The sequence below is a fragment of the Salmo salar genome, chromosome ssa20 (genome assembly GCF_905237065.1).
Source record: "Salmo salar chromosome ssa20, Ssal_v3.1, whole genome shotgun sequence".
Lineage (NCBI taxonomy): Eukaryota > Metazoa > Chordata > Actinopteri > Salmoniformes > Salmonidae > Salmo > Salmo salar.
Genome location: NC_059461.1, coordinates 35,887,128 through 35,909,896, shown reverse-complemented (window position 1 = coordinate 35,909,896; position 22,769 = coordinate 35,887,128). Strand labels below are relative to the sequence as shown.

The window sequence follows — 22,769 nt, the reverse complement described above, 5'->3', positions numbered from 1 at the left end:
CTGTGAAGCATTTATTTGGGCTGCAATCAGAGGTGCAGTTAACTCTAATGAACTTATCCTCCACAGCAGAGGTAACTCTGGGTCTTCCTTTCTTGTGGCGGTCCTCATGAGAGCCAGTTTCACCATAGCGCTTGTTGGTTTTTGCGACTGCACTTGAATATCTTTCAAATTTCTTGAAATTTTCTGGATTGACTGACCTTCATGTCTTAAAGTAATGATGGACTGTCGTTTCTCTTTGCTTATTTGAGCTGTTTTATCAAACAGGGCTATTTTCTGTATACAACACCTACCTTGTCACAACACAACTGATTGGCTCAAACACATTAAGAAGGAATTAAATTCCACAAATTAACAGTTAACAAGGCACACCTGTTAATTGAAATGCATCCTAGGTGTCTATCTCATGAAGCTGGTTGAGAGAATGCCAAGAGTATGCAAAGATGTAATCAAGGCAAAGGGTGGCTACTTTGAATAATCAAAAATGTTTAACACTGTTTTGGTTACTACATGATTTCACATGTGTTATTTCATAGTTTTGATGTCTTCAGTATTATTCTACAATGTAGAAAATAGTACAAATAAAGAAAAACCCTTTAATGAGTAGGTGTGTCCAACCTTTTAACTGGTACTGTATATATTTATAGAAATATAAATATCTTGACATAAAATATATTCTTATATACAGCACATACAGAGGAGATCCTTCACTCCCCCTTTCTCCTATACCCCTCTACGTTGTTTCTAAAGCTACGCGTGTCCTGAAGCTTATACAGTCAACATGTTCTCAACAGAGATATCCATGACAGTTTAAGACAGCAAAGTGCCTCCTAGGTTAAAAGCAGAAGCTGTTGCTTGGACTTCGGACACATCAAAATGGACAGCTATATGAGGAATCAGATCAAGTATAAATGTACTGTACATTCAAGCTAAGTTATTCCATGTACATGTATTCCCAGCATCTAATTTCTTTACATTAGGTGTCATATGCTGTCAGCTGTTAGTCCATGACACCTTGCACTGTCCTCTGCAGGCATTCTAGAAGAGTCTTAGTGTGTGAGTGGGTCAGCGCTCTAAAGCTATGTACTGTAGAGCGTCCGCATTCGACCCACGTATACCACTGCTCTGTCACACAGTAGTCAGTGCCTACAGCGTTGTTTCGCTGCTCATGTCCCTGTGGCGGGGGTGGTCAGTGTCTGTGTCGTAGTCCGACTCCATCTCGATCTTCACCTGGGGCACGGGGAAGGCCATGCCACGGCCGTGGGCCATAGGCACCGCCGGGGACGAGGGGCAGGAGATCTTCAGATGCAGGGTGATGCTGAGGAACGGCAAGTCCCAGTTATCATACATATCATACATACCTGTATGTATGTCCTGTGTGGTTCAGATGGGTTCGATTCTCGCTGGGGCCAGCCATACGAAAATGTATACATGCACTATTGTAAGTCGCTTTGGATAAAAGAGTCTGCTAAATGACATATATGACATACACAGTGAAAGAAACACAGAAGGGAGGGGGACTGGAGACAGGCGAGGGGGAAGGTAACCTTGGGCTAGACAGGGGGGGTCAGTAGTGAGATGTCATCTGGAGCTGGTGCCAGAGAGTACCAGAGAGTGAATTAGACTAGAGGACAGGTTGGGCAAATTAATGTGAAACAACATGACAGAGAGTTAGACTAGCTGTCAACTGTAATTGATGTCTGTTCTTGATGCCGTAGTGTTCCAAGCCTTTCTGTGGTGTCGTTCTCAGCCTATGGGGAATGTGAGATGTGGGGAGGAATGCAATGCACAGTTTGTGATGTGAAACTAACAGTAAAAGAAACAAAGTTTCTCCCCATGTTGCAGTTTCCCCACTCTTAGTTTCACATTCTTCAAAAAAAAAATTTGCAAATATGTAGGCCTACTGTATACTGCTGAACCATGCTTCCTTAAAAGCAATGCAGACATGAATTTGATCATAGTTTCTATTTGACATAAGGAGTCAAAGACAACACGCAGATAACATGACTACAAGGATAGAGGGGAGAGGAATATTCAACTATATGGGATGAAGACACAACTAAGAACAAAACAGTAGTGTTTGTGAATGGGACCCATCGATAGACTACCAGACTATTGGGTACATACAACAACACATGGAGGAAAAAGAAACAACCAAAACTCTGAGAAAGGCCTGATGCATGTGGTATGAGGTCACAGTGCACCAAACACTGTTCACTCTCAAATACTGCTATCTGCTACATACAGATAGAATGTCAAACTTTTATTCATCTATTCAAATATGCCACACATTTCTACAGAATATAAACCAAGCCAGTGCCTTAAAAGTAGGAAGTAAGAATACATAGGAGATAGTGTATGACTAGTGTGTTGGAATTATGCACATGCATGTGAGACACATTGACACAAAATTACACAACTCACATAGCTAGTTTTCATAACGCATAGGAGTGCAGGGAAAATAGCAGCAAGGGCTGCTTAGCAAAACCCAAAATAACATCTGCATTGCATTAAAGTGCATGGAGAGAAGGGTATGAAGGCATATTCTCTGAGATATAGCTTATACTTCAGCCCAGCCTTGGCTGAACACAATGGAATACTGTGTCTGTGAGAAATTATGTGTGGAATTATGGATGCTGTGTGTGTGTGTGTGTGTGTGTGTGTGTGCGTGCGTGCGTGCGTGTGTGTGTGCGTGCATGTGTGTGCATGTTTCTGTATGTCTGCTTATATCTGCCAGGCTGATGTTTCATGTTTATGTAATCTATGAATCAGGGGAAGTATTTGCCTGGCTGGCAGTGAGCAGCCCACTGTGACTGGGCGTCAACGGGCTGAAGGAGGTCACTGTAGGGGACGTGTAGTTTGAGCACACAGTACCTGCGGTCCACGTCAGACTCAGAGCTGGGCGAGCAGTTGGAGTACGCGTGGTACTTCTCCTGCATATAAACACATGCACACACACACAAAACAAACACACACAAAACACAGCCATCAGAAATTAATTATTCAGCAAGGATTGTTTTTCTCTAAACCAGCCAGTTGGTGGCAGTAAAACCTAACATTTCTCACCTCGTCTTCGCTGTCGTCTGATCTCCCTTTCTTCTTGTCTTTCTTCTTCGTGTCATCTTTATCACCTTTCTTCTTCTTCTCCTTTTTCTTGTCTTTCCCAGGCAGGATATCATCTATCCAGGCCAGGTCGTGTTGAGAGAACACCATGTCCAACATCTTACGCACCACCAGCAACCCCAGGATCTGATGGCCGCACAAGCAAATTATCACTATCCTCAACTTCTGTGACAAGAAAATAACATCAACAGGAAAGAAGATACATGTAAAACTCTTCATAAGTAACCAACATAACTTCATAAGTAACCAACATTACTTCATAAGTAACCAACATAACTTCATAAGTAACCAACATTACTTCATAAGTAACCAACATAACTTCATAAGTAACCAACATTTACTTCATAAGTAACCAACATTTACTTCATAAGTAACCAACATTTACTTCATAAGTAACCAACATTTACTTCATAAGTAACCAACATTTACGTCATAAGTAATTAACATTTGCATTTTAAGTAACCAACATTTACATCATATGTAACCAACATTTACTTCATAAGTAACCATCATTTGCATCATAAGTAACCAACATTTACATCATAAGTAACCAACATTTACATCATAATTAACCAGCATTTACATCATAAGTAGCCAACATTTACATCATAAGTAACCAACATTTACATTATAAGTAACCAGCATTTGCATCATAAGTAACCAACATTTACTTCATAAGTAACCAACATTTACTTCATAAGTAACCAACATTTGCATCATAAGTAATCAACATTTACATCATAAGTAACCAACATTTACTTCATAAGTAACCAACATTACTTCATAAGTAACCAACATTACTTCATAAGTAACCAACATTACTTCATAAGTAACCAACATTACTTCATAAGTAACCAACATTTACATCATATGTAACCAACATTTACTTCATAAGTAATCAACATTTACATCATAAGTAACCAACATTTACTTCATAAGTAACCAACATTACTTCATAAGTAACCAACATTACTTCATAAGTAACCAACATTTACATCATATGTAACCAACATTTACTTCATAAGTAATCAACATTTACATCATAAGTAACCAACATTTACTTCATAAGTAACCAACATTACTTCATAAGTAACCAACATTACTTCATAAGTAACCAACATTACTTCATAAGTAACCAACATTTACATCATATGTAACCAACATTTACTTCATAAGTAACCATCATTTACTTCATAAGTAACCAACATTAATTCATAAGTAACCAACATTACTTCATAAGTAACCAACATTTACATCCTATCATTTGTATGTTGATGGGTGCTTGAATGTATCCCAAAACACGGCCATTAGGACTGTTGGTAATACATCTAAGTAATACTTTTTTTATGCATTAATGCATGGGTCAAACTAATTTGATGGAGGGCCAAGTGTATGCAAGTTTTCGCTCCTCCCATGTTCCTGATTGATCAGTTAAGGTAATTAATTTAGTAAGAACTTCCCTCACCTGCTTTTCTAGGTCTTAATTAGACACAAATTGAAAGGAAATAGTAAAAAACAACAGATACTCTGCCCTCCATGGAACGAGTCTGACACCCCTGCATTAATACTTGTTCCATTCAAAAGTGAGTCATGAATAATACCATGACAGGGAAGAGGATGGCGAGGACGGTGGACTTGAGCACCCAGAGGACAGCCAGACAGATGATCTGGACCAGGGTGAAGAGGTGGACCCTCCTCAGAGGCACGTGACGCAGGAAAGGGAAGTCTGGTTGGTACTTGGACGGCATCATGTACAACTTGATCCTCTCCCAGAACTACAGAGGAGTGACAGGGGAGACATAATGAGAACACACACACACACACACACACACACACACACACACACACACACACACACACACAGTGAGACCCTAGCCGTGCTCTGAGCAGCCTAGCAGGGGAGACATAATGAGAACACACACACACACACACACACACACACACACACACACACACACACACACACACACACACACACACACACACACACACACACACACACACACACACACACACACACACACACCCTGATCAAAATGCATCTCCAATTGCGGCTTAGATGCTGCTAGAATACATAGTTACCTACCCTCCAGACACACACATTCTCAGAAGGAAAATAACCGCACCACAGAGAATGTGATGACATTTGAAATACATGCCGTGCTAAGAAGCCCATACCATGAGACTTTGATTTGACACAGAACCACCGGTTGTCGACTGTGTTTTCTGGTCTCTACGTACCTGAATGCCACTGAGAGATGCCACGCCCATGTAGAGAAACACACCATAGAGCACTGGCATGGGTATGAACTGTGAGTGGACCAGAGGGAGAACACACAATTAAACTACATAGACAACATCAACACATAATCCTGTTGATCCCTTGTAATGGCATGTGTTGGTATAGAAAACACACTGATTGCACCCAAAATTGCACCATATTCCTTATTCAGTGCACTACTTTTGACCAGGTTCCATAAGTCTCTGGTCAAAGGTAGTGCACAGTATAGGGAATAGGGTGCCATTTGGGCCACTAACCACTGTTATCTTTCATCAATAAGCCTAGTTTAGGTTGGAGGAAATGATCATATTTTACTGACCTGCAGAATGGGAGCCAAGAAGATGGAGACTCCAGTGAGAACAAACACCAGAATCCCTGTCAGTCTCTGCTCCCTGTACATTAGAGAGAGAGAGAGTTATATATATATATATATATATATATATATAGAGAGAGAGAGAGAGAGAGTGATATATATAGAGAGAGATATATATGGAGAGAGAGAGAGATATAGATATATATATACTGCTCCAAAAAATAAAGGGAACACTTAAACAACACATCCTAGATCTGATTGAAAGAAATAATCTTATTATTAACTAATTTTTTCTTTACGTAGTTGAATGTGCTGACAACAAAATCACACAAAAATAATCAATGGAAATCCAATTTATCAACCCATGGAGGTCTGGATTTGGACTCACACTCAAAATTAAAGTGGAAAACCACACTACAGGCTGATCCAACTTTGATGTAATGTCCTTAAAACAAGTCAAAATGAGGCTCAGTAGTGTGTGTGGCCTCCACGTGCCTGTATGACCTCCCTACAACGCCTGGGCATGCTCCTGATGAGGTGGCGGATGGTCTCCTGAGGGATCTCCTCCCAGACCAGGACTAAAGCATCCGCCAACTCCTGGACAGTCTGTGGTGCAACGTGGCGTTGGTGGATGGAGCGAGACATGATGTCCCAGATGCGCTCAATTGGATTCAGGTCTGGGGAACGGGCGGGCCAGTCCATAGCATTAATGCCTTCCTCTTGCAGGAACTGGTGACACACTCCAGCCACATGAGGTCTAGCATTGTCTTGCATTAGGAGGAACCCAGGGCCAACCGCACCAGCATATGGTCTCACAAGGGGTCTGAGGATCTCATCTCGGTACCTAATGGCAGTCAGGCTACCTCTGGCGAGCACATGGAGGGCTGTGCGGCCCCCCAAAGAAATGCCACCCCACACCATGACTGACCCACCGCCAAACCGGTCATGCTGGAGGATGTTGCAGGCAGCAGAACGTTCTCCACGGCGTCTCCAGACTCTGTCACGTCTGTCACATGTGCTCAGTGTGAACCTGCTTTCATCTGTGAAGAGCACAGGGTGCCAGTGGCGAATTTGCCAATCTTGGTGTTCTCTGGCAAATGCCAAACGTCCTGCACGGTGTTGGGCTGTAAGCACAACCCCCACCTGTGGACGTCAGGCCCTCATACCACCCTCATTGAGTCTGTTTCTGACCGTTTGAGCAGACACATAGACATTTGTGGCCTGCTGGAGGTCATTTGCAGGGCTCTGGCAGTGCTCCTCCTGCTCCTCCTTGCACAAAGGCGGAGGTAGCGGTCCTGCTGCTGGGTTGTTGCCCTCCTACGGCCTCCTCCACATCTCCTGATGTACTGGCCTGTCTCCTGGTAGCGCCTCCATGCTCTGGACACTACGCTGACAGACACAGCAAACCTTCTTGCCACAGCTCGCATTGATGTGCCATCCTGGATGAGCTGCACTACCTGAGCCACTTGTGTGGGTTGTAGACTCCGTCTCATGCTACCACTAGAGTGAAAGCACCGCCAGCATTCAAAAGTGACCAAAACATCAGCCAGGAAGCATAGGAACTGAGAAGTGGTCTGTGGTTACCACCTGCAGAACCACTCCTTTATTGGTGGTGTCTTGCTAATTGCCTATAATTTCCACCTGTGGTCTATTCTATTTGCACAACAGCATGTGACATTTATTGTCAATCAGTGTTGCTTCCTAAGTGGACAGTTTGAATTCACAGAAGTGTGATTGACTTGGAGTTACATTGTGTTGTTTAAGTGTTCCCTTTATTTTTTTGAGCAGTGTATATATATATATATATATATATATATATATATATATATATATATATAGAGAGAGAGAGAGAGAGCGATATATAGATATATATATATAGAGAGAGAGAGAGAGAGAGAGAGAGAGAGAGAGAGAGAGAGAGATATAGATATATATATATAGAGAGAGAGAGAATGACTACCAGCAAACCTTTCCACAAGAGACAAGCTCTGCCTGGACTGTACTGTCCTGTATATCCTCTATAGAAGTGGTATTAAAAATCAGGGTTGCGACCCAGGGAACAAACGTTTTTGAGAAAGATATCTTGAAAAATAAAATGTTATTGCGTAATGTATTTATTGGTTTCTTTTAATTTTGATAAGAGATAAACATTTAATGAATTGAAGGTTATTTGTTGATGTAAAAATTGAAATGTACTGATTTTAAGGTTGTGCCATTAGATTTGGGGTGGGTTGGGGTTGCGAGAAACTATTGCGGAAAAAAAATGGGGTCCCCAGAAATTCTGACAGAAAAAATGGGGTCCCAGTTGAAAAAGTTTGAATACTACTGGTCTATAGTCACACTCTATTTTCTCTTCTCTGTGCTCCCTCACCTGACACCCAGGAACTGAGGCTGCTCCCCAGGGGCGCTGGACTCACTCTCCATCTTCAGTGAATCAATGTGGGCGATGGAGATGACAGTGGCGGCCACGTACCAGGGCAGGCCCAAGAAGGAGCAGGCAGCCATCAACACCCCCACCCAGAACAGGTCCAGGTGGTAGCCACACCCTTTCTGCAGGAAGGGACACACAGAGTAGAGCAGGACATGAATTCACACTGCAGGATGTCATTGAGGTAACTGTCCTATTAAGTATGTACTGTAGGCCCTAACGTGACACCAGAGCCCAATTAAGGGTCTAGGAACTAGATTTTACTACTACAGGTATGTCTTATCTCCAATATAAATGACTCATCATTGCAAACAACATGTCTGAGGCCCATTGTGTTCTCCAAAAGCTGAGGTTAAACTAGTTATCAATGTCTTCACTATAACAGGCTGGCTGTGTATTTAATACAGCACATCAAGGTCTCCCTTGTGAAAGAGGTCTCCTAACCTCAATGGGACTTTCTGGATAATTAAAGGTTAAATAAATCAATAAAAACATCCAACTACCCTCAGTTTGTTCTCCTTCCGGTTGACAATGACAGCACTGATCTGCTGGTCCATGAAGATGAGGATGGTGACCAGGAGAGCAGGGACAAAGCTGGCCAAATACACCCACCATGGGTTCTTCCCAAACGGCAGCACTATCCAACCCCGGTCTGGACGTGTGGGCTAAAGGGAGTCAGTAAGGGGCAGTGTCAGAGTGACCATTCCTTGATTAAAGGACAAACACAAACATGTACACACCCCTTTTGTCCCCAAAACAGCCTCAATTCGTTGGGATGTTGGCCCATGTTGACTCCAGTGCTTCCCAGGTCGGCTGGATGTCCTTTGGGTGGTGGACCATTCTTGATACACAGGGGAAACTGTTGAGCGTGAAAACCACAGCAGCAATGCAATTCTGACAGAAACCGGTGCGCCTGGCGTCTACATACTACCATACCCTGTTCAAAGGCATTGTCTCCCACCCTTCATCTACACTGATTGAAGTGGATTTAACAAGTGACATCAATAAGGGATCATAGCTTTCACCTGGAATAACCTGGTCAGTCTTTGTCATGGAATGAGAAGGTGTTCATAAATTTTTTCTACATTCACTATAGGTTTATGCCCAGGGTATGGTCAGGAACATGACTAATATTTTAAACCTGTTTCTTTACCTTAAACTCTGTGGGAACGATGAGCTTGGGGGTTTTGAGCCCAATTAACCTGTCCAGACCGACAAAGGTCATAATGGCCATGAAGATGGAGAAGTCACTGATGAGCTTCCGCAGCTGTTTACAGAAGCCAAAGACAGAGCAACAGACAGAGCAACAGACAGAGCAACCGACAGACAGAGACACAGACAGACACAGTGACAGAGACAGACATAGTGACAGAGACAGAGACACAAACACAGAGACAGAGACAGAGAGAGACACAGACACACAGATGCAGACAGACACATAGAACAAAGCAAAGCAAAAAATACAAAACAAGTCTAGTGTGAAACAAATCATCTCTCAAAGAACAACAAATGCAGAGACACAAACACATTAAAAACATCTCAAATGCATTGAAAATCATAAACTGTAACATAGGTGGAATAGAATATTGTGAGGAACATGCAGTTTCAGGTCACCAGGGGATCCGGTACGTACATTGAGGATCAGGGAGGGAACATTGTTCACTGTTTGACACACACACACACAGACAGAGAGAGAGAGAGACAGAGAGAGAGAGAGCGAGAGAGAGAGAGCAGGAGCAAAAACATGGAGGGGGAGTTGGGGGAGACAATGGTATACAAAGGTTTGGATATAAACATGTTTTGGTCATTGCTCTTATTTCCACCCAATCTCTATGAACATTTATACTAAATCACCACAGGAATGTGTATTTTCCACTGGCTGGAGAGTTTTGAACATATCAGATTTTTGTCGGAGCGGATGGTCGTGGGGGCGGAACATAATTATAATAATTGGTATACTGAAAATTGACCACAACTAAGACAAAAAAAATGGATTGTGTCTCAATGTAGTTTTTAAATACAATCACATGTCTTTCTTTTGAACAGATTTGTTAAATGAAACACATTTTCTGCTGAATTCCTGGTGATTTTAGTCTTTTTTAAGTCTTTTTTAAAATCACTTGCAGGAGGGTTTTGGCCCGTCGGCCACTTGTTACCGACCCCTGGAACAGACTATCTGTCTTGAAAAATATGAAACTGTGGCTGCATTAGGCTGCCAATTGTGATGCAGCCTGTATGTCACTGTGTAAAGATCCAGCCCCTCTTCAGTTCGTTCTGGTCTCACCTTGGTGGGGAAGTAGCGACTGAACTTGAACTTCTTGAGGGAGACGGTCATGGAGTAGGTCCCGAAGAACAGAATGAAGGACATGAGGGCCAGGTCAGGGACGTACTTACAGGTGTTGCCCACCAGAGAGCCTCCGTACTTCACACACTCCTTCTTACTGAGCTGGCTCCAGTCCAGGCCTGTGATGTTTAACTGGTAGGAGAGAGGGAGAGAGGGGTGTAGGGGGGCAGGGAGGGGGACACAGTTTTACAGGTGGAAGAAAAAGGTGATGTGTAGAGAAAACGATTGGCATGGATGTGAGGATTTGTCGGGAGAGATAGAGAAAGAGAGAAAGAGAGAAAGAAAGAAAGAAAGAAAGAAAGAAAGAAAGAAAGAAAGAAAGAAAGAAAGAAAGAAAGAAAGAAAGAAAGAAAGAAAGAAAGAAAGAAAGAAAGAAAGAAAGAAAGAAAGAAAGAAAGAAAGAAAGAAAATAACAGGGAAGAAAGTGCAGGAGAACAAAAGGGAGTCAAAAAAAGAAAATGAACAGACTCAAAAAGAAAATGAACAGACTCTTTTAACAAATAGTTCCCACTTGGATAAGTGTCATACTCCTGTTTTTTAAGTACTATCATTCAAGTTTGAGTTCAAACAAACAACAACTAGGAAGTCTGTTGTGTCAAAAAATGAAATATTGAGAAGCCCTTAAGGCCTAATGGGTATTCAGAAGGGTGTGTTGTGTTTCCAACATAACACCAGTTCTAACATCTCCTTAAAAATACATGACAAAATACACAGAATAAAAACAACAACTTACTCCAAAGAGACTAGAGGTGTTATCAGTTGGCACTGGCACTAAACCATTGAAGATCATTGAAGCCACTGTTTAAGTTAGAAGAAGGGAGAAAGAGACAGAGAGATGAGGGTAATGAAGGAGAAATTGAGATGTAGAGAGGGAAGACGAGATGACCGCAGAGTCAGGGGACAAGAGAAATACAAAATGAAACAAGATTTTAACAGGTAGACTTTGAGACTTTAAACAGAGAGAAAGAGTAGCTAGTTAAAGCTCATGCATACACAGGAAGTGCTACTCACTCGCATCAGACAGCAGCCATTTGTGTGCAGCAAAAACAAACGTGAGACAAATCAGTTACAGTAGTCAAGTATCTTCAGTGAATTCTCATAACATTTGCAATATAAGATTTCGCAATGCAATAAACGTCTCCAGACAGGCATAAAGGTATAATACATCCTTATATTACCAAACCATTCTATTATCTTGGTGTCCCCAAACCCCTTGGCAGTAGCCAGGTCCTGTTTATACCCACATTTGTTTGTGCTATTGCCATTTCTATCCCTGTCAAACGTTTGACATGTTTGACGAGACAATTCCATAAGGAGCTGTAATGAGAGAGTGGAAACAGACTGACACCCAGGCTACTAGGTCCTGATAACCTCATCATAACACTCTTCAACCCTTTAACAACCCTTATATCCTCTGCTGGGGACTCTGCACTTCAGTAATATTTTATACAGACAAAGATGGACTCACTGGGGTCTGGGGCCAGGCACTCGCACTTGTAGGCGGTGACGTAGTCTGGCTTGAAGTCAGTGTTGATGGGGTAGTATTTGAAGGAGCCCATCTGTAGCAACATATTATATCAACAGTTAAGTGTGTGTGTGTGTGTGTGTGTGTGTGTGTGTGTGTGTGTGTGTGTGTGTGTGTGTGTGTGTGTGTGTGTGTGTGTGTGTGTGTGTGTGTGTGTGTGTGTGTGTGTGTGTGTGTGCGCGTGTGTGTGTGTGTGTGTGTCTGTGCCTGCATGAGTACATGTGCACTCGCCTGCGTGTGTGTGTGCGCGTCCGCGTGCATGCATGTGTGTGACCCACCATCTTCTTGATGGCGTCAGAGATGAAGATGAAGGAGATGAGGCTGGAGAAGCCCTCCTCTGTGAAACGGGTCATGTACTTGATGATGTAGCTGGCGTCCGTGGCGACCAGGAGGAAGCACTGCAAACAGGAGTGGATCCCGATCCACAGACGCAGCTCCATGTAGTCTATACCATTGTTCCTTATAAATAAGAACATTATTGATATAGGGGCAGAACGTGGAAGGCAGGACAGTCTTTTTATGAAGATGGAATGGATGCACACTCTCCAATAAGACACATCAAATCTTATCTCACCATTGTGCCATTCATATAAATGTCTGATGTGCGTGTTGCTTGAATTCTCATCAAATCAAGAGGAGGAACCATATGTATTCAAATACTACATATAGGCTACAGTGTCTGATTGTGAACTGGGGTGGGGTTGAGCTCGCTCACTTGCTGAATTCGAAGAGCAGTTTCTCAAAGATGAGGATAGGTCCAGTAGAGCTGAGGATGATGAGGGGCTGACCACTAAACAGACAGAATACTGTTCCTGACAACGCTGTGCCCAGGAAACTCTCCATCACACCCTGAAACAGAGAAAGAGAGAGAGGGCAGGTGGGGGAGAGGGTAGTGTGAGAGAGAGAAAAGGAGACAGAAAGAGCAGGTGGTGGAGAGGGTAGTGTGAGAGAGAAAAGGAGACAGAAAGAGAGAGAGAGCGAGAGAGAGAAAGTGAGAAAGAGAGATAGAGTTAAATTCTACAACCATCTAAAAGGAAGCGATTCCCAAACCTTCCCTAATAAAGCCATCACCTACAGAGAGATTAACCTAGAGAAGAGTTCCCTAAGCAAGCTGGTCATGGGGCTCTGTTCACAAACACAAACAGACCCCACAGAGCCCCAGGACAGCAAAAGCAACACAATTAGACCCAACCAAATCATGAGAAAAAAATATATATAATTACTTGACACGCTGTAAAGAATTTACCAAAAAACAGAACAAACTGGAATTAGCCATAAACAGAGAGTACACATTGGCAGAATACCTGACCACTGTGACTGACCCAAAATTAAGGAAAGCTTTGACTATGTACAGACTCAGTGAGCATGGCCTTGCCATTGAGAGAGGCCGCTGTAGGCAGACCTGGCTCTCAAGAGAAAACAGGCTATGTGGAAACTGAGCTGCACTTACTAACCTCCTGCCAAATATATAACCACATATTTCCCTCTGATTACACAGACCCACAAAGAATTCCAAAACAAATCCAATTTTGATAAACTCCCATATCTACTGGGTGAAATAACAGTGTGTCATCACAGCAGCAAGATTTCGTGACCTGTTGCCACAAGAAAAGGGCAACCAGTGAAGAACAAACACCATTGTAAATACAACCCATATTTATGTTTATTTACATTAACTATTTGCACATCATTATAACACTGTACATTGCCATAATATGACATTTGAAATGTGTTTATTCCTTTGAAACTTGTGAGTGTAATGTTTTTGTATTGTTAATTTCACTTTTATTTATTATCTATTTTACTTGCTTTGGAAATGTAAACCTACTGTATGTTTCCCATGCCAATAAAGCCCTCGGAATTGAATTGACAGAGAGAGAGAGAGAAAGAGATGAACAAATGGATTTAGTTCAGTCACTGGTCCATATACTGTATGTATGTGATGGATAGGGCCAGTGACTGAACTAAATCCATCTCTCTCTATCTCTATCCCTCCCCCCCAATTACCTGCTATAGTAAGTTAACTACCATACATTTATTTGTTTTGCCTCATTTTGCAAATCATCGACTCAGAAAATTAGGATATGAATTAATTGGCCCTACCCTGGGTCCCAGTCTGTTTGTGCTAACATTCCATTCATTGTACTTTGTGATATGCCAAACATATTGGCATATGACACGGCGTATAAGGGATGGAATGGTTCTGGATTTCAGGCTAAATCAGCCCAACCTGGTAGTTGTCTGTGGCGTCTCCCAGCAGGCCTCCGAAGGTGATGGCGTTGGTGATGCAGCCCAGGTAGATGAACAGCACAGCAGAGATGGACTGGATGTGAAAGCCTTCATAGAAGTCACTAAGCAACCAGGGTATTTTTCTCTTGATGTCAAGAAACAGACCTCCACAGAACCTGCCATAGACACTCTGGTTATGATGCAGAACTTACCACAGACACTGACAAATAAACGGACACACTGGTTACCACAGAACCTGCCACAGGCACAGACACAAACACTCTGGTTACAACAGAACCTGCCACAGGCACAGACACAAACACTCTGGTTACCACAGAACCTGCCACAGGCACAGACACAAACACTCTGGTTACCACAGAACCTGCCACAGGCACAGACACAAACACTGTGGTTACAACAGAACCTGCCACAGGCACAGACACAAACACTCTGGTTACAACAGAACCTGCCACAGGCACAGACACAAACACTCTGGTTACCACAAAACCTGCCACAGGCACAGACACAAACACTGTGGTTACAACAGAACCTGCCACAGACACAAACACAAACACACTAGTTACCACAGAACCTGCCACAGGCACAGACACAAACACTCTGCTTATGATGCAGAGCATGCTACAGACACAAAAAACAACAAAATGGTTACCACAGAACCTGCCACAGACACAAACACTCTGGTTACAACAGAACCTACCACAGACACAGACACACTAGTTACCACAGAACCTGCCACAGACACAGACACAAACACACTGGTTACAACAGAACCTGCTGCAGACACACACAAACACTCTGGTTATGATGCAGAGCCTGCCACAGACACACACACACTAGTTACCACAGAACCTGCCACAGACACAGACACAAACACACTGGTTACAACAGAACCTGCTGCAGACACACACAAACACTCTGGTTATGATGCAGAGCCTGCCAAAGACACACACACACTAGTTACCACAGAACCTGCCACAGACACAGACACAAACACACTGGTTACAACAGAACCTGCTGCAGACACACACAAACACTCTGGTTATGATGCAGAGCCTGCCACAGACACACACACACACTAGTTACCACAGAACCTGCCACAGACACACACACAAACACTGGTTATGATGCAGAACATGCTACAGACACAAAAAAACAATAAACTGGTTACCACAGAATCTGCCACAGACATCAATCAAATATATTTTATAAAGCCCTTTTTATATCCAAAATTGTTACAAAATGCTTGTCACAGACACTCTGGTTATGATGCTGCACACGTTCTGTTTAAAATGTTTTATCATCTATTTAATGCATCACTGAGTCAGTTCGTTTCACCGTGTGACTGGGTGGGCCAATTGAACCGCTGATGATTTAATACAATAATTTCGGGCCGATGAGAAATGGAGAGGCGATTATCTTGGCTATCCTGACTGCCTGACCAGTCACTTTACTCATCACTCCTGAGTGAGTGAATGTTCCAAATGTGAATTAACAAGAGACAGGACATTTTAAAGCACATTTAGATGCAATATCCCTTGAATACTAATAGGTTGTCCCAGCAACTCAGCTCTATGCAAAGGCCAGCTAAAGGTTCCAATTCCACTCTAGTACTCTACCTCATATCTCAATTCGCTCAGTAGTTTTCCTCTCTTATCCCTGTTCAGACCCAGTTTCTCTCACATTATCATACTTCCTAGTCTCCTAACATACATGCAAACTGTGTAAATCCCAGTTCCCACGCAGTAGCCTACCTCCCAGTGTGTGCCAGCTCCTCTCCCAGTTCATGAGCCACTGGCATCTCCTCATCCTCAGCGAGGCCTCCACCTCCTCCCGCCGCACCGTTCGGCTGACCCAGCTCATTCAGAGAGAACACTGACTTCCTGTACACACAGGAAACAGGAAGTACACACCGGCGGAGAAGAGAGGTATAGGAAGTGATGATGACAGACATACTGAGAAAGACTGCCACATCTGGGTCTCAGAGTTGACTCTTGAAAATTAATGCGTCTTTGGGTTTTAGAAAAACGCTATCAAAAAATACTATGTATTATTATTAAGTAGGGGGAAATGACTAGAGTCCAACCTCTTGTCAGCCGAGGTCACTTTTTTAGGGGGCTCGATACGTATTTTGGGGTCCCACTCTCCGGGCGGCAGCACGATCACCTCATCCAGGAACTCATCTATACCTGCAATCAGATCCTCTCGATCTCTAGCCTTGTACGCTACATCACTGAACAGCTAGGGGGAGAGAGAGAGAGAGAGAAGGGGGTGAGATAGAGAGAGAGAAAGAGAGAGAGAGAGAGAGAGAGAGAGAGAGAGAGAGAGAAGGGGGTGGATAGTGAGAGAGAAAGAGAGAGAGAGAGAGAGAGAGAGAGGGGAGAGGGAGAGAGAAAGAAGGGGTGAGATAGAGAGAGAGAGAAGGGGTGAGATAGAAAGAGAGAGAGAGAGATAGAGAGTTATTACTTTGCGCTGCAGTATCTGATACAAGGTTCTGACCTCTCTCCTCATTAGGTAATGGGATGCATACCCAGGGACCTATTCTTCATGTATGACAGTGGTGGGACTCTGTTCAAAACACCTGCCAGTCTATTATGGGAAATAACAGGCTGTTGCCTGTCTGACATAAAACATTTATATCCATGATATTTTGATAATGAGAGGCTGACTGGTACCAACAGGAAGCCATGAAGGCCTCATTATCACCATGCGGAGTTCTGGCTGACTCAAGTTAACACACCATCAAGCCTGTATTTCCATGTCATCTGTCATGTCATCTGTATTCATGAAATAAAGAAACATTGACAGACACTTACGTCATCCACCATTAGGGTAGCTATGGCTCGACCGATCTGATTATAGGACTTGGCTTTTCCTGTGGGCCCCAACAGAATAAACAGGAATCTGTGGTAGTGTGGGGGAAAAGAAACCTCAACAATGGCTCACAAAATGTCTACAGTATGTGCTGCATGGGCATAAGAACAGATACAATGGACAAGGCAAGATGTAGCCATTATGTACAACTAGTACGTATATGTCAGACATTTGTTACATGTTAGTCCTTTAGCAGGCGCTTTCATCCAGAGCAACTTACTGTCAACCAAGGTTAGGTAAGGTTGTGTGGGGAATAGGTTAGGGTCCACAAAATGTCAAAATATGTGCTTAAGAACAGATACAAAGAACACAGAGAAAGAGACATATAGACAGACAGACTGACAGACAGACAGCTAGACCAATAGACAGAAAAGAGTAGCGGATAAAAGAGCCGAACTGGCCCTGGTAATACGTGCCTGGATGCTAGAGTCAACCCTGGTAATACGTGCCTGGATGCTACAGTCAACCCTGGTAATACGTGCCTGGATGCTACAGTCAACCCTGGTAATACGTGCCTGGATGCTACAGTCAACCCTGGTAATACGTGCCTGGATGCTAGAGTCAACTCTGGTAATATGTGTCAGACAGACAGACAGACAGACAGACAGACAGACAGACAGACAGACAGACAGACAGACAGACAGACAGACAGACAGACAGACAGACAGACAGACAGACAGACAGACAGACAGACAGACAGACAGACAGACAGACAGACAGACAGACAGACTGATCATTACCTGGTGGGCACAGGAACCTCTGTCAGTCCTCCCAGAGTGGTGGCCTGGGCCAGGCGAACAAAGGCTACAAAGGGCTTATCCAGGAAGTCCACTTCACCCACCAGAACATTAGATGCCTCAGCATCTCTAGGGATCTTTTTCATGAACTTATTCCTTAGCTATGGAGGGAGGGAATGAGGGAGGGAGGAGTAAGAAGGACAGTCAGAGAGAGTTGATATATCAGGGCATATATGGTATGGACACTGGATTTATTGTCAGCATAACTGACAAGAACATTTTTATATGAAATTTCATAATATTTTCAAGTTCAAGTTTCTAGTTTTGTTTTATACATATATACGCACATAAATATCCTAATATGACACTAATAAATGATTCAGTTGTGACAGGGAAGACATTAGATATGTGTATACAATAGTGTTCTCCTGCATGATGTTGTCATTGTGTTCTATCAATGCCCTTGGCCTTTCATCTATCCACTCACTGATCTGTTTGAAAATATCATTACATTTCACCTCACTGCTGTTCTGGCAGCTTATGTTTCTGCTGGATAAAATAAACTAGTCTCTGAGCATAACATTTAAAGCAATTTTAGTGAATGTAAAAAAAATACTACATCCATTGGAGACTGGGGCTTGACTGTGGGAAAGAGATGTGGCCGTATAACCTGAACTGACCGATCGCATGCGAAGGTGGGCTGCAAATGACATACTAACGATCTCACCCGATATGAACGTACAATCCCAATGCCAATCCCAGTCTCTACATGTGAGGCAGCAGAGGCACGAGGATGGGACACTGAGAAGCACGTTTTCCCAACGGCAGCTCAATACTGACCCAGACAAACCTAGCACAGTCACGGGCTATCTCAGCTTATCTATGGAGGCCATTGCCAGCGACACACACGACACGTGGGCTATCACTAGCAAACTGGCACGTGACCTACTGTTTATTCAAACATGCCCCTACGACTACGTTAAGTAAAAACCACTCAACCAGAGACTAATAGTGGTTAGAGCGTTGGGTCAGTAACCGAAAGGTTGCTGGATCGAATCCCCAAGCTGACAAGGTAAAAATCTGTTGTTCTGCCCCTGAGCAAGGCAGATTGGCATAGCCTGGAAACCAGCCTGGTTCTGCTTTACGCTAGCCAAACAGATGCAGGAACAGTCAAGTACCCAGAGATGTATTCATGGATGTGTCTACTGAGTTAAACATGGCATATTTGTCCAGCACACTATCTCAAGACAATTATTTGGGCATAAACTTGGCAGAGGCAACTGTTTCAACCCAATGCTCAGCACAATACACCTGACCTATCATTCACAGCATTACAACTCTTACAACGGAAGTCTCCTGTGTTCACGGAGGGGCTGTATTTCTCACTGGGTTTAAATGCTACTGTTAAATCATCCTTAGACAACACTGAGTTGTGAGCCCGCCTCCTCCCCAGATAACTCTGTGACATGAGCACTAAAACAAACACAATCCAAGATTTAATTAACAACACTGTTTCCATCGGGCTCCCCTGGCAACAATGAAACACAACTGCAATCCAAATCCTCTACAGCATATGTACAGAAAGTAACATTAGATTACCGGTTAAATGTTATTTAATGCACTATATGACATGTACAAACACACATATACACTCAGTATAGCAAACATTAGGACCACCTTCCTAATATTGAATATATTTTGCCCTCAGAAGAGCCTCAATTCATCGTGCATGGACTCTTCAGGTGTCGAAAGCGTTCCACAGGGATGCTGGACCATGTTGACTCCAATGCTTCCCACAGTTGTGTCAAGTAGGCTGGATGTCCCTTGGGTAGTTTGATACACACTGGAAACTGCTGAGCGGGAAAAACCCAGCAGCGTTGCAGTTCTTGACACAAAACAGTGCGCCTGGCTCCTACTACCATACCCCGTTCAAAGGCAGTTCAATCTTTTGTCTTGTCCATTCACCCTCTGAATGGCACACATACACAATCCATGTCTCAACTGTCTCAAGGCTAAAAAATCCTTCTCCTTCCCTTCATCTATACTGATTGAAGTGGATTTAACAAGTGACATCAATAAGGGATCATAGCGTTCACATGGAGTACACACACCCAACACGTATTGCCATTACAAAATAAGAAACATTAATTCCTGCATTAAAAACACTCTGGTTGCAATTCAGTCAAACAGCTTTGCAGAAAACTAACATCATCCCTGCTTAGAGATAATGATATTTTCAGTAATGTAACTAACCTAGATTAACCTACATGAAATAAAAATACATTATATTATGAAAATAATTCAGTAAAACCAGTCATTTCTCTGTGCAAGGATAATGTTTGATTGAATTGAGCCTGCTGAGTTGTAATGTTATATTAGTGGGTCACCTGGTCTGTGCTCGGAGTGTCTGAAATGTCATTCATGCTCCTACTTTGGGCATGACCTGCAAAACAACACAGTACATGTAAACAATTGCTTAGGATATGGAGAGGGTTCTAATTATCAATGAAAAATGTGCAAATCAATTTTTTTCTTCTTCTTCAATTGAAATGAGTTCATGCCATGAAGACGATGAAATATTGTCTATTATAGTACATATTATTATATATTGTCTAGTATTCTAGCGCTTTAAACACATCTGAAAAGACAGGGAAATAATTGGATATTTAGAAGTGATACAAGAAGTCAAAGGAAGAGAGAGTGAAAGAAAGAGAGAAAGAGAGACAAACAGGTTCTAGAGAGATGATGAAAGCAGTGAGAGGTACGGAGAGATAGAGATATAAACGTATCTTGCTTTGGCAATGTTAGAGAGAGGTACACAGAGAGATAGATGTAGAGAGAGAGGTACAGATAGATAATGAGAGAGGTACAGAGGGAAAGAGAGAGCGATAAGTACAGAGAGAGAGAGGTACAGAGAGAGAAAAAGAGGTTCAGAGAGAGAGAGGTACAGCAAGAGAAAGAGAGAGAGGTACAGAGAGAGAGGGAGAGAGAGCTACAGAGAGAAAGAGGGTGAGAGAGGTACAGAGAGAGAGGTACAGAGAGAGGTACAGAGAGGGAATGAGAGAGGTACAGAGGGAGAGAGAGAGAGAGAGATAAGTACAGAGAGAGAGAGGTTCAGAGAGAGAGGTACAGCAAGAGAAAGAGAGAGAGAGGTACAGAGAGAGAGAGGGAGAGAGAGGTACAGAGAGAGAGAGGTACAGAGAGAGCGATAGATGTACAGAGAGAGCGAGAGAGAGAGAGGTACACAGAGAGAGAGGTACAGAGAGAGAGAGAGAGAGAGAGAGAGAGAGAGAGAGAGAGAGGAGGTACAGAGAGAAAAACAACAACACAAAGAATTATCTATCCAAAATGAGGATGAATGGGTAAACCACTTCTCCAATATTTTTGGCTCTTTAACAAAGAACAAAGAGCAAAAACATATACATGATCAAATACAAATCTTAGAATCAACTATTAAAGACTACCAGAACCCACTGGATTCTCCAATTACCTTGAATGAGCTACAGGACAAAATAAAAACCCTCCAACCCAAAAAGGCATGTGGTGTTGATGGTATTCTCAATGAATGTCACGTCCTGACCATAGTAAGAGGTTATTTTCTATGGTAGAGTAGGTCAGGGCGTGACAGGGGGTGTTTTGTGTTTTTCTATTTCTATGTTTTAGTTCTAGTTTTTCTATTTCTATGTAGTTGTTTTTTGGGTTGATCTCCAATTGGAGGCAGCTGGTACTCGTTGCCTCTGATTGGAGATCATATTTAAGTAGGGGTTTTTCTTCCTTGGTTTTGTGGGTGATTATCTTTTAAGTAGTGTTTATTTCTCTCTGCATCACGGTGTGTTGTTTTTGTTATTCTAGTTATTTGTGTATCGCGACGTTTCACGGATTAAATAAATATGTGGAACTACAACCATGCTGCATTTTGGTCCGATCCTTTTGACAGCCGTGACAGAATCACCCACCACAAAAGGACCAAGCAGCATGCCCAGGAGGAGCAGGGATCCTGGGCTCGGGAGAAAAGAGAATGGAGGACGTCCTGGACCTGGGAGGAGGTAATGGCAGGGGACAAGACCCTGCCATGGAAGCAGGTGGAAGCAAGTGGAACGGCGATGCTATGAGGAGCTAGCCCAACGGAAGCCCGAGAGGCACCCCCAAAAATGTTTTTGGGGGGGCACAGGGGGAGGTTGGCAGAGTCAGGGTGGAGACCTGAGCCAACTCCCCGTGCTTACCGTGGGGAGCAAGTGACGGGGCAAGCACCGTGTTATGCGGTGATGCGCACTGTGTCGTCAGGGCGCACCCACAGGCCGGTGCAATCTCTGCCCGCGCCTTGCAGTTGTCAAGCTGGATTGAGCATCCAGCAAAGACGGGTTGTGCCAGCCATAAACTCCAGAGCTCCAGTGCGCCTCCACGGCCCAGTATATCCTGTGCCTCCTCTCCGCACTCGCCCTGAGGTGCGTGTCAGCAGCCCGGTGCCACCTGTACCGGTCCCACGCATCAGGCCTCCAGTGCGCCTCCACAGCCCAGTACGTCCTGTGCCTCCTCCCCGCACTCGATCTGAGGTGTGTGTTACCAGTCTGGCGCCACCTATGCCAGTCCCACGCATCAGACCTCCAGCGGCGCATCCCCAGTCCGGAGCCTCCAGCGACACTCCCCAGTCTGGAGCCTCCAGTGACGCTCCCCAGTCCGGAGCCTCCAGCGACGCTCCCCAGTCCGGAGCCTCCAGCGACGGCCTACCGGCCGTAGCCTTCTGAGACGGCCTACAGGCCGGAGCCTCCTGAGACTGCCTACAGGCCGGAGCCTCCTGAGACTGCCTACAGGCCGGAGCCTCCTGAGACGGCCTATAGGCCGGAGCCTCCTGAGACGGCCTACAGTCCGGAGCCTCCTGAGACGGCCTACAGTCCGTAAC

General features: G+C 43.7%; 1 protein-coding gene across 1 annotated transcript in view; it reads right to left on the bottom strand.

Moving 5' to 3' along the window:
* Positions 1–583: 583 nt before the first annotated feature.
* The window catches only part of slc4a5a (solute carrier family 4 member 5a), a 38,561-nt gene continuing 16,375 nt past the window's right edge, over positions 584–22,769 (bottom strand). The window contains exons 7-26 of the mRNA XM_014161672.2: positions 20,257–20,312; positions 17,873–18,030; positions 17,075–17,162; positions 16,345–16,499; positions 16,013–16,141; positions 14,242–14,416; positions 12,727–12,860; positions 12,290–12,470; positions 11,955–12,045; positions 11,220–11,257; positions 10,427–10,618; positions 9,296–9,409; positions 8,646–8,807; positions 8,086–8,264; positions 5,721–5,793; positions 5,362–5,430; positions 4,722–4,895; positions 3,064–3,246; positions 2,872–2,930; positions 584–1,315 (exon numbers count right to left, since the gene is read on the bottom strand). Of these exons, the coding sequence (XP_014017147.2) occupies positions 1,144–1,315; positions 2,872–2,930; positions 3,064–3,246; positions 4,722–4,895; positions 5,362–5,430; positions 5,721–5,793; positions 8,086–8,264; positions 8,646–8,807; positions 9,296–9,409; positions 10,427–10,618; positions 11,220–11,257; positions 11,955–12,045; positions 12,290–12,470; positions 12,727–12,860; positions 14,242–14,416; positions 16,013–16,141; positions 16,345–16,499; positions 17,075–17,162; positions 17,873–18,030; positions 20,257–20,312 (2,582 nt within the window). The 3' untranslated portion in view covers positions 584–1,143. The remainder of the gene's footprint in view (positions 1,316–2,871; positions 2,931–3,063; positions 3,247–4,721; positions 4,896–5,361; positions 5,431–5,720; positions 5,794–8,085; positions 8,265–8,645; positions 8,808–9,295; positions 9,410–10,426; positions 10,619–11,219; positions 11,258–11,954; positions 12,046–12,289; positions 12,471–12,726; positions 12,861–14,241; positions 14,417–16,012; positions 16,142–16,344; positions 16,500–17,074; positions 17,163–17,872; positions 18,031–20,256; positions 20,313–22,769) is intronic.